General features: G+C 40.5%; 1 protein-coding gene across 2 annotated transcripts in view; it reads right to left on the reverse strand.

The window, feature by feature from the left end:
• Nucleotides 1–258: 258 nt before the first annotated feature.
• pde3b (phosphodiesterase 3B) overlaps nt 259–12,615 on the reverse strand; it is a 59,150-nt gene continuing 46,793 nt past the window's right edge. Inside the window, exons 5-16 of one of the 2 annotated variants that reach the window (XM_039795214.1) lie at nt 10,811–10,911; nt 10,460–10,697; nt 10,259–10,350; nt 9,422–9,579; nt 9,035–9,169; nt 8,549–8,660; nt 8,221–8,334; nt 6,325–6,524; nt 2,678–2,881; nt 2,304–2,465; nt 996–1,248; nt 259–891 (exon numbers count right to left, since the gene is read on the reverse strand). In XM_039795214.1, coding sequence (XP_039651148.1) covers nt 668–891; nt 996–1,248; nt 2,304–2,465; nt 2,678–2,881; nt 6,325–6,524; nt 8,221–8,334; nt 8,549–8,660; nt 9,035–9,169; nt 9,422–9,579; nt 10,259–10,350; nt 10,460–10,697; nt 10,811–10,911 — 1,993 coding nt within the window. In that variant the 3' untranslated portion in view covers nt 259–667. Of the gene's footprint in view, nt 892–995; nt 1,249–2,303; nt 2,466–2,574; nt 2,882–6,324; nt 6,525–8,220; nt 8,335–8,548; nt 8,661–9,034; nt 9,170–9,421; nt 9,580–10,258; nt 10,351–10,459; nt 10,698–10,810; nt 10,912–12,615 lie in introns of those variants that run through there. The other variant, XR_005638780.1, reaches the window with a different exon arrangement.

The raw sequence follows: 12,615 nt of genomic DNA on the forward strand, positions 1-12,615 counted from the left end.
TGAGGCTGAAACAGTCTCAGTCTCTTGTCTTTCCGTGTTTGAACTGTTCGCTTTGGTAAAGGGTGTCACTCGCTCCATCTTGTCGCTTGCTTCATTATTTTTACTCTACCTTTCAGTTTTAAATAGACAGGAATTGTTTTGTACCTAATGGAGGTGTAAGCGCTTTGCATTCAAGGCAGCATCACAGCCAGGAGGGCAAGTCAATGCTGGACCCCGTCCACACTCTTCTTCTGCACCTTTTCCTCTTCAGTTCTGGTGCTTTTTTTTTTTTTTTCTGGCTGCACTCGACTCTCCATGGGGTGAAAGTGCATAGGAGTTGGGCTCCCACCGTTGCAGCAAGGATCCGCTCACAGTAGTAAGGCCTTTTTGTTTCTCCAAAAACAATGTGACTGCTTAAGCATCTGAGTGTCTGCACAGTGAATCTTTCAAAATGTGTGTTTGTACGTGTGAGAGAGAGAGAGAGAGAGAGAGAGATAGCAAAGTGTGTTTTATGTGCATCTGTCACCTGTGTGTGTGTGTGTGTGTGTGTGTGTGTGTGTGTGTGTGTGTGTGTGTGTGTGTGTGTGTGTGTGTGTGTGTGTGTGTGTGTGTGTGAAAGGCAGGTGGTTGAGGGACTGCCTCTCCTCTTCTTTTTCACGCAACTCTGTCCTTTTCCTTCGTCCTCCTGTTACTGACGCTCCTCTCCCTCCTCCTCCTCCTGGATGACCTGGATGTCATCTGACGGGGAGGTGGGCAGGCTGGCCGGCAGGCTGGGGAGGCCGTCAGCCTGCTGCTGTTTGCCCAGCTCTTTGCTCTTCTCCTCCTCCTCGATGGTCTTCTTCCACACCTTGTGGTTCTCGGTCAGGTGCTGCATGATGCTGCAGAACAACCTGCGGCGGCTCTTCCTCCTTTCTGCAACGGAGCGAAAACAATGAAATATTTCAGAAAATCAAATCTAGATTACTCAGTTTTTGCACAGTAAACTTGACAGTACTGGTGAGCTGTTGGTGCCTTACTTGGTGCCAGCTCGTCCTCTAGCTCGTCATCCTCATCTTCATCTGTGTCTGTGTCCACCTGCCCCTCCTCATCGTCTTCATCTGATCCCTCTCCATTAATCCAGTGGCCAGGAAGTAGGCCAGCGGCGTCGTAGGAGTTACAAAGTGGTCCTACGATATGAGTTATGAAGGACTCCTGTAGCTTCGCCAGCTGTGGGGAGGAGCGGTCCATGAAGGGGCTGATGGGTAATCCCAACCCAGCTTCCTCATCACCCTGCAGATTAAAAAAAAGAAGAAAAAAAAAGGAGTATGGTTAAAAACATCTCAGGGACACAGATCATTTGTGATGAGCCTTGATACAGACACAGAGGAACATAACATTATTAGTGTCTCTAACTTATATTTCTTTTGTGGGTTTTTTTTCCGTATAATGCAGAAAACCACATTCCTCATGCAGGACAATTTTTTTTCATCATCTTTTGTAAATTTGAATCTCTGGGATAATCTATTGAGGGATTATTGAGGTCACTTTTATTAATCTCTGTTTTTTGTTTTTGTCTTTTTTCCTGTCCTTTATGGTTTTCTCCCCTTTTTTTCTTGTTTGTCCTTGTTTATTGGATTTGCAACCTTGGTGTTTAGACTAGGGTGGGGCTGTTCAAAGGGTGGATTTGATGTAAATGTGTCAGTTATATGTTCTCTCTAAAAGGCGTTTGTAGGAATGGGATTACTATAGTATTAAAAAAACGAGAGAATTTGGTATTGCTTTTTACTTGAAGAGGACATATGCTCATTTTCAGGTTCATACTTGTATTTTGGGTTTCTACTAGAAGATGTTTACATGCCTTAATGTTCAAAAAACACATGCTTTTTCTCATACTGTGTCTGGATATACCTGTATCACCCTCGGTCTGAAACGCTCCGTTTTAGCACCTGTCTCTTTAAGCCCCCCTAATGGAAAAGTCCAGCCTGCTCTGATTGACTTGTGAAAAAAACATTGCACAAGATAATTCTAAAGTGGTGGCTGGAGATACTCAGATGGGGTGGTATATTCTAATGATCCTACATATGACATAGGAAGGCGAGCTAAATCTAAATGGCTTGTTGAATCCCATGTTTTCTAGGCAGCCCACAGAACAACTGACTGGGTTGTCTTATTTGTTTGTGTGTTGGTAGGCACTCCAGATACCCAAATGTATGTGTACAGGCACTAAAAAAAAGTGATTTTTGTCATGATATGCCCCCTTTAAGTTAGAAATATGAAAGATAAAGATAGAATTAAATGTTTGTGCTAATTGAATACACGCCACAGCATTAGCATGCAGTCTGTACCTGCTCATAAAACTCATTGACGATGCCTTCTGTCCACTTGAGGTGTAGGTCACGAACTTTGGCCGGCCCATTGATATCTGCCAGCTTGATACACACTTGGCACACCAGCAGCCTGTCGTTCTCATTGGTCCAATCAATTCCTGGACTGTTCACATCATTCACCTGTTAACAAACAAGCAAACAAACAAAGATGGATGCCTTATTACAACAGGACAACCGGTTTTTCCTGCATCCATTATGCTGCAAACTGCTCAACTAAACTTTAACGTACCATCCTCCTAATGTTTCAATCAATATTTTGCCAGAAATTAAAGGATCAATAAATAGATAATGATCTATTCTGATCATACAACTCAGATTTCTTCATCTCAGACCTTGGCATTGAACTCAGCCAGGAAGTCAAAGTGCTTCTTGAGGTCTGTGGCCAGTATAGCCTCGATGACGAGGAAGCGAAAACGCTTGAACTCCACGTGATCCAGGTTGACCAGGAAGTTGAACTCGGGCCGGGACAGATAGAGGCTCCAGGCAGACGCAGCGTGGTGGTTCTCCAGCACCGACCTGTCATTGTACAGTACCGCCTGCGCCGCACAGGAGGGAAAAGCAAAGCGGTGAGAGAGGGGAAAGATGGCATGCTAAGAAGATTCCTACAATTTCCTTTAAAATGTCAATAATACGTTTGCTTACATAATATGTCTGCATATGTGTAACCCAATTTGTATTGACTTCAAAAATAGCACTCAGTAAATGAGATAAAAAACAGACATGAGGGTATTTGGTTCTGAAAGTAGAAATGTAACTGGCTCAAAGGGCAAATATAGCTGTGGGGAGAAGCAGGTTAAAAGCAGTTACGGGGACGATAGACAACACAAAAGGCTTAAAAGATACTTTTAACAGACAATCAATATGTTAGGTTCAGGGTTCCCTCTCCTTTCTTGTAACCCACTTTCCTGGAACTTAAAAAAAGACAGACAGTGGGGGTGCTATCACTGGCCATGTTGACAAAATACAATATTTAAACTGGGACATGCAGTTAACCTTTTAACCCTTCATTTACATGACGGGGAGAGAGAGCACAAATGGCCATGTGGTGTGGAGTTAATTATATACGCTCTCTCCTTGAGACACAGTTTGGAGAGATAATTTAATAATAATTATACATTTAATTTATAATTTATCTCGGGACATCAAGTAATGATTGCCCTTTCTTATATCTGTAAACCTTGCATCGAAAAAGGCTACTTTGAAATTATACTATGCATAGCTTGGCTTTGCGTTATATAGTATGTAAGGAAAGGTCATCTAAGGAAAATGTTGACTTTGAAGTTAAAGATTAACTGTAAAACTGGAAACACAGGGTTTCTGTAGGATACTCATAATGCATGAGGACAAAACATCATTTCAAGAATGTTTCTAGTTCTGCAAATTCAACAAGTTGCAAACCTGTTGTGTATAATGTCTCCCCCCCCCTAGTACGGACAAAGGGATAAATGCTGATACTGCAGCAAATGCAAGATCCAAAATGTTATATCGTTTGATGATTATCCATTGCGGATATTGTGTATTTCTTTGTAAAGCTTGAACAACTGTGATAATAGTGCACATACACACATGCAGGGGCGTCGGACTGGGGATAAGTAAGGAATATATTTTATTTCACCTGGATATTTTCATTTCCTAATTAAATTGAATTTAATTGAATGTCAGATGAAATGTAAAGTTAGTGTATTGGCTGAATAACTTGGTTGATTGACTGACTACATTTTGTATACAAAAAAGACTATCTAAGGTCTCACCCACCCCTTGCTAATGCGCCAAATGGTTTAGTCCATCTGCACGCATTTTGTTTACGTTAGTTCAGTTGAGTGTCTGGTGGAGCGCAAACTTCTGCTGTAGAAATGTCTTTCTCAAAGAAAGCCAAATCAGGCTACCAAAAAGAAAGGAAAGACAGGAGGAGGAGAGAAAACGAAAGGAGGGGAAACAATTGGTAACTGACTTATTTTCAAAGAAAGGTGAGCACAAACTAGAAAACGAAATCCATGGTGCTAAACTGCTTGAATATCTCCGTGACCGTCCGTAAAAACGGACTGAGACAACCCATTGAAAGAGCAGAAATGATAATTTGGTTATACATGTAATCTGAGGTAAAGGCTAAATAAATAAACTACACTAACAATGCTGTTTGCATACAACACACCATTGTAATAGCCTAATTTAAAACATGTTTAATTTTAAATGAATAGGCTATAATGTCTATAATTAGCAATAATAGGCTAATCAGTGTCATAGGTAGCTTGGTAGCTCATCGGTAGATACATATCATGTCAACATTATAGTTATGTCAGATTCAGTAGATGTTAACATTGTGAAACACATGGCCCTCAGTTTCAGAAACAGTCACACCAGGGAGCAACAGACCCCTCATCATCCTCTTTGGATTTGAGACAAGGTGAGCTTATATCAAAATGAAAGCAAACCATGTTTAGCCATTTTGACTGAAAGGTGTTAAGTAACGCTAACATCTTAGTGTGTTTTATTATATTAGGTTACAATTAGGATAAGAGGTTAATATCAAATGTATCCTTCATAGAGAAAGATTATAGAGAAGATGTGATTGAGGATGATGGGAGTGAAGACAGCAGGGAGCATGAGTGTTGCTCTGAGCACAGTGTGGAAATGAGAGCTGAGGAACTGGAAAGTAGGCAGAGGAGTGTAGACCAGTTTTTGCCAGAGGATCCAGGACTATGGCCAGATAAATTAACAGATGATCAGAGAGACAGCATAGTAAGCAGGCTGGCAAGTAAAGGTACAGAGAAAACAAACAAAATGTAGTAGTAACCACAGTAAAGTAGGCTAGAGAATGTTGAGAAAGGAGGTTTGAAATGTGTGTCATCAGGCTACTCTAAGCATTACAGTTAATAGTTATTACCCTATAAACATCTAGGCCTACAGATTCATGTTTTTTTGGGAGGGGGGAGGGGGGTGAGTTGAGGAACATGGGGGCCCATCAGGACCCAGGGTCTTGTGCTACGCCCCTGCACACATGTACAGTAATGTACAGGTACAGTACAGGCCAAAAGCTTGGACACACCTTCTCATTCAATGCGTTTCCTTTTTATTTTCATGACTATTTACATTGTAGATTCTCACTGAAGGCATCAAAACTATGAATGAACACATATGGAATTATGTACTTAACAAAAAAGTGTGAAATAACTGAAAACATGTCTTATATTTTTGATTCTTCAAAAGTAGCCACTCTTTGCTTTTTTTATTAATAAGGGAAAAAATTCCACTAATTAACCCTGACAAAGCACACCTGTGAAGTGAAAACCATTTCAGGTGACTACCTCATGAAGCTCATTGAGAGAACACCAAGGGTTTGCAGCACTATCAAAAAAAGCTACTTTGAAGAATCTAAAATATAAGACATGTTTTCAGTTATTTCACATTTTTTTGTTAAGTACATAATTCCATATGTGTTCATTCATAATTACAATAAATAGTCATGAAAAATAAGGCATTGAAGATGAAGGTGTGTCCAAACTTTTGGCCTGTACTGTATAATAGAAACGTTTAAAAAGCACAGTGCTCCGGTGCTAACAAGCAAATTGGTCACCAAGTTTGAGAAGATTTACAAATGAAAGACGTAAAAACTCATGTAGTTCATTTTAGTAGGAAGGACGCAAGTTTAAAAAAAAAAAAAAAAAAAGCTACGATGACATCTAACACTTTGTTCCAGACATCAAGTCCAGGATTGTCCCGAAGTACACAAGTACAGGACCAACGTTCGTGGTGTCATCAACTTACTAGGTTTATACTGTATGCTGACTGGCAGTTGCTCGTGTACGTATATACAGTTGTGGTGAAATGTCATTTTGCATAAACCCATAGTTTGAAGATGTGATCTTTTGTTTCTGTAAACACGAGTGTGTTTATGTGTCCCAGTGAGATACAGTTAGTTTGTCAATTCAATCTACAACACCTTCAAGTACCAATAAATGCCTATTTTATCTTAAATTACCTGAGGTGCATTAGTGGCTACTAGAAAGGCATTTGTGCGACCGGGATGGTCATAGTCGTGCATTGCAGCTGCTACATAAAGGGCCATGAGCTCCAGGGCAGGTATGTTCCAGGCCAGGCAGCCATAGCTGTCATCTGAAATTGAGGAGCTTTTGGAGGAGGCGTAGGATATCCTGCCTGGAGAGATCCCACTATCTGAATCTGGAACATGACAACAGACAAGATAGCTGTCAATGAATGTCACAATGATGGGAGAAAAAAAAAAAAGTGTAGAGCTACACTGCCATTGTAAAATCCGGTTAGAATTGTGGTTTTTCCACAACTGAGCAAAACCTTACTTTTGACTTTCATATAACTGCCATTTTCTCATCCCCTTCTCTCGGTCCGCGCTTATCAAATGACAACTGTTTTGGCAGCCTCAGTGTTCGACGTCAGTGAATAAACCTCAGGTATTTTCTAATGGAGCTAAAATCATTAGCAGAGTAGATAAAAATAAATAAATTAGCAGAGTAGATTAAGTAGAGTATGATGTGGTAGTGTAAAGGCCACACCCAATAAAAGAAGAAACTTCTAAAAGCCACAAACAAAATCAGTCAGAATTACTGTATTTCTGACATCAGAGGGTGGCAAAATAGAGAGAAAGAGTCTGCACACTAAAATCTTTCTCTTTATTTGGTGACCTAATCGGACATTTCTTTGTAAGATTATTTTGTAAAAATGGTTCGACCGGAGGCATCTAAGAGGTTTCACACCTATACAGTACGTATGCTGTCTAGATGACAACTAGAGACTAATCGTTTTAAGGGGATAGGTTGTTTCTGTGGTTTAACTTTGCAGATACAACTCCTTATCAATGCGCATTCACCCACCTAATAATATGAATTCTCCCACAAGATGCTCATTAGGATTGGTAGACCAAAATGTCTTTAACTGATTAAATGCAAGACACATTTAGGAGGTTTTTATTTATTCATGAGATCAGAGAAGTCCATTTAGAATGGTTACTGTGTGCAGGCTTTTATGCAAGACTAAATGATGAACGCCCCTCAAACAACTCAAAATGTGCGACACTGGCTAACATCTGTAATAGACATAACGCGATTATGCATTCAGCCAATAATGATTGTTGTGCAGCTATGTGTCTGCATTATAACCCGTGTTTCAGAAACTGTAACAACAATCTTTGACCACTGAGATTATGAGCATTGACATATACTGTATATAATGGACCAATAGACCCCGTTGCTCTGGACGGAGAGCAGTGAAGGCTATTAGAATCACTTTTCCGGTGATCTCTTGCTTTACTGCGCAGCCTCCAACTGACAGAGACAACGTAAATGTGACGTGAGCAACGTGTCTGAAAGTTGTAAGTCTTCTGGTAGCTGTGCCAAGAGAAATCTCAATCATTTCCAATCTTACAGAGACGGAGAGCGTAGGTATATGTAAGGAGATAACATAGGCACAGGCTAATTATTGCTAACTAACATGCTAGTTAACATTAGTAATTAAACCTAAACAGCTAATGTAAGTCGAAACTGCCCGCAAGCTTCTCCTGTACTATACGGTAATTCCTCTACTGTGCGACAGTAAGTCACTTGGTTATGACACAATCGTTATAGACGGCTATTTTTTCAAAAACGTCTGTTACGGAGCCATAACGTGAGGTACAAGGTAATGGAGCCTTTTATACATTGTTGTGTTTCTTTAGAAATAAACAATGGACAAATAGAGTCTTTAAACGCTTCAGATGTAAAGTTATTCGCAGTCAAGTGACGTAAAAAAAAAAATGGCGGTCAGTGGAATGCTAACAAGAGGTGATCGCTTTGTAGCAACAAAATGGCGCCATCGGAGGTTCGAGTTCTGAAGCGAAGCTTACCCCCTTGATTATGAGCCCTACCTGTGTCACTTCCTGTCACATGCTCACTGTGAATCTGCTGGAACCCGGGAATTGGTCGAGTGGTCAGGTACCAGACAGCATGGAGCACATCAGTAGCATGGACCCTGTTGTGATCTGTAACCATAATAGTTCAAATTTAAAATAAATCTATTTTACCATGTACAGTACACCAGCACACAATTGAAAAATTCCATCATTTATGGATTACTAAAACTTAGCTTTGCCACACAATGGCAATAATACATATGAACATCCTGGAATAACCCATCAAACAAACCCCAAATATGAGTCTTTGAATTTCTTGAACACTTCACAGTGTGATACTTACAGGGAATGTCCCTGTAGCCACTTTCCAGAGCACAGAAGTATGACATGAACTCCCTCACAGGGATCTTGAAAATTTCAAACAGACATGTATCCTGGAAAAGGGTGTATGTCACCTGTGGAAAAACAAGCCAGCTTTACTGAAACAGCAATCAGAACACAAGATAACCAGCACCCTCACTGTTAATCAGTAGAACATTAAAAATAACTTTCATTATCATAGAAGAATTTCACTGTCTGCTAAATGTAATTTTTAAGCTAAAAAAATTTGAACTCCCTGAAATTTTTGTAAATTATAATTTAAGTGTTGCATATTTACATTCAATTTAAACTAAAAGGCTAAAAGTCCTGCTAGCAGGCTGCAATGATGATTGTATCCAACTTCATGGAACGGTTTGCTTTTCTTTATCAGGAGTGGACAGGCCGGCCAATTAAAAACACATACTACTACAGCTACAGGAGGTGACTGGTCTGTGCTTGTTGTACTAACATAGCTGAGTATCCTTCCGCTCTTCCCTCCTGTTCGGTCCACCAGGTCAAAGATCTGGAAGTTCCAGGTGTTCATCCTCTCCATGAGAGCCTCATGGTCCTCCAGCATAGGATCTACTTTGAACTCCTGCTCACCCTGAGCAATCGCAAAATGTTGTAGAGATTAGCACAAGTACTTTTTTCATTGACACATAATGTTCTGAACAAAAAAAACTGAATCCATAGTTAAGTCTACGTACAAGTATGAGCTAACCGTCTGAAACACACAACTATGGCTGATACTTATGGGAAGGAAAACTACAAACAACATGACAAATGGAGTAATTGTTCCATGTGCTGTGCTTCAGTAAACAATCGTATTGGAACTAGAAGCCCTGTAATCACAAACCTCTGATTCCTGAGTCTGTTGGTCTGTGCCCGAGCTCTTCTGCTTCTCCTCCTCCGCCTGCCCCTGGTTCCCTGCAACGCGTGGACTCCCGTCCCCAGACACGTCTGCCTCCACGCTCTCCTCCCTGATCAGAGACTCTCCTGGGAACTCTTCAGCCGCTGCATACACAGAGCACAGTGAATGGAAAGCACACACACACACACACACACACACACACACACACACACACACACACACACACACACACACACACACACACACACACACACACACACACACACACCTTTTGCTTTGCATTATCACATTACTTTTAATGTGTTTGAATTTGAAATGTATTTTAAATGAATACAATGCAGTCGCATATTTAAATTGGCTTTTGATACTAGAATCACTGGTATATATAGATTATTTATTTTACTTATGTAAAACTTATATTACATATTTTAAAACTGGCCTGCCTTGAAACAGGTTAACTGTTGTAAACTTATTATGAAAAAAGAAAAAGAAACCTAATACTGGTTACCAGAACGTATAGTGGCTAATGCGGTCAAGATGGTTAATAGTGATTGTAGATAACTACTGAGAAAACAAGGCTTATTTTCAATGTGTAGGTCTAGCTATTCAACCAAACAATGTGAAATGCTCATTCTTTCGTGCGTGTGCACACCTCTGTCTGCATGTGTGCATGAACTTGCATTATATTTGGAGTCCAGCAGAGGGCAGCGTTAACCCCCTGAACTGCTTACAGAAGTGTTACTCTTACAATCTCCAACACCGTAGCACTGGTCAAGGCTGTCTGCCACCACATCAATGTGCATTAAATTGAATTGTATGTACCTGAGCGTCTGCGTTGAGCCTCACTGGCAAATGGTTGATAGGATTCCCCTGTATCTCCACCGGAAATGCCCTTGAGCATCTGACGACCACAGCTAGAAAGGACACAGAATCACAGCAATGTCCAATTGCAGCACTTCTTTTTGTTAGAAACACTAACATAACAGACACATTAACATGCCACTTCATTACTGCAGGTCTCACCTGGTGCACAGGTGAGGAGGGAAGGTGGAGCTACGGAAGGCCTGCTGGAAATCAGGTGAGCTGAGGGTGTAGCCCAAGGGCTTGTGCAGGTTCAGATTGACACTTGGCTTTGTCAGGAAGTCAGCCGTGTCTGGGAACTCCACAGGCGATCGAGTGACGAGAGACGACGAAGAACCTGCACCTACTGCGAGAGGACCGTGGCTTGGTGAGGTAAGTGGACTCAGGCTCGGCGATGCGCCTGGAGAGGACAAAGGGAGTACAGGAAAAGGGAGAGAGGCACGAGATTCAGTCAAAACATGAGCAATTAATCCACATGTAGTGTCTTTGGGAAGTTGTATGGTTAAGTCTCACCTGCTCTCCTGGACCCAGCATGATAGGTAAGGGTAACAGAGGAAGATCTCTGCTTGGGAATGGTGAGCAGATTTGGATTGGGCCCATTAGACAGACCTGAGCTGGAGCACAAAACACATATATTCTACACTGGCTCTAAAATACAACTTTTATTTAGCATAGTTTTTGCACAGATAAGGAATAAGATATCTTATACCAGATATCTCACTCTCAGGCGTTTTGCCTCAAACTCTAAGAAGCTCACCGCCAACATAGCTAGTCTCTACTGCCATCCCGTGGAGACATATAGACACTACACCCTGGTGTCCACAGCAAGTTTACTGTTCGAGTAAATCGAACACTGTGTAATGGATTTGTTTACAGTCACTAAAGATGCCTGATTTTCCCTCGAAGCATGTAAACAGGAGGTACCGATATTATAGTCCACTTAAACTTATTCCTGGATTGTGTAAAATGCGGATCGGTTTCTTAGTTTTTACTCAGAGAAGAGACAGCACTATTCTATGATGTGTTAAAAACTGCTTTTGTTTTCTCTGTGCAAGCTGAAACTCACACAGGGCTTACAGGTACATTTTATTGTTGGCAGAAACACAATGGAAGGAAGCGATGGAACACAATTTCTCTCCGTTTCTTGTTTGTGGGTGACAGGCTTCTATAAAACAGACTCAGTCAGTTTTATATATATATATTTTTCCGGTATTTCATATTCTCAGCTGATGATAGCAGGGTCTGGCCTGTCCCATGAAGCAGGATTTGTAGGTTAGAAAGCTAACTTTGCGCTTTTCAGTATCACATATACAGCTTCAAACAGAGGTGTCAAGTAACAAAGTACAAATACTTTGTTACCTTACTTAAGCAGAAATTTTTGGTATCTATACTTTACTGGAGTAATTATTTTACAGCAGACTTTTTACTTTTTTACTACTACTTACATTTTCACGCAATTATCTGTACTTTCTACTCCTTACATTTTAGAAATAGCCTCGTTACTCCTATTTCAGTTCGGCTTGTTTTCCTTTCCGGCTTGTCATCGTTCAAAAAAACACACAAAAAAAAAAAACCTATCCAGATAAATCGCGCCATCTCATCCAGATAGAGTGAATTTAAGTATAAACATATACCATTCCGACACCCTATTGGTTTGTACGCAATCCATCGCACCTGCACAGACCCGGTGCTAATACGGCACCGGTGCCAGCGACCGTTATCTACCAGACCGAATAGCAACGCAGATTTCGGTGCCTTATTAGGTGCCACTTAAATGCCTGCGCTTCTCTCTGATGCTCCGAAAACAGACTTTAGAGGGAACGGAAACATCGCCTCACGGACGGTAGTTAACACTACACTCGACAGCAGGTAACGTTAGCCTACTGTTAGCTAGCAGCTGGAGTAAACACGGTTAAAATGCTGAATTTATGTATTTCACTGGAGAGGACTGTAACACCAGACTGTAGCTGCCGTTGTGTGAAAAACACAGACTCTGCCTGAAATAAGTTGTTAAAAGTTATAACATTTTTAATAAATCATTTAATTTTGACCCTGTGGCCTTAGCAATACACAAGCCGTTCTTTAATGTTGCCTTGTGCTCCTTTTTTTTTTAGATCTACTTTTTATTGTTTTATATTTTTGAACGGACAAATACAATTGAACAAAGTTACTTCCTTTTTAAAAAAAGAATATATATGTATGTGTAAGTGTGGGGATTATATGTATGTATGTATGTATGTATAGTATGTTATGTATATATATATATATATATATATATATATATATACACATATATATACATATATATATATATATAT

This window comes from Perca fluviatilis, chromosome 3 (assembly GCF_010015445.1).
Source record: "Perca fluviatilis chromosome 3, GENO_Pfluv_1.0, whole genome shotgun sequence".
Classification (NCBI taxonomy): domain Eukaryota; kingdom Metazoa; phylum Chordata; class Actinopteri; order Perciformes; family Percidae; genus Perca; species Perca fluviatilis.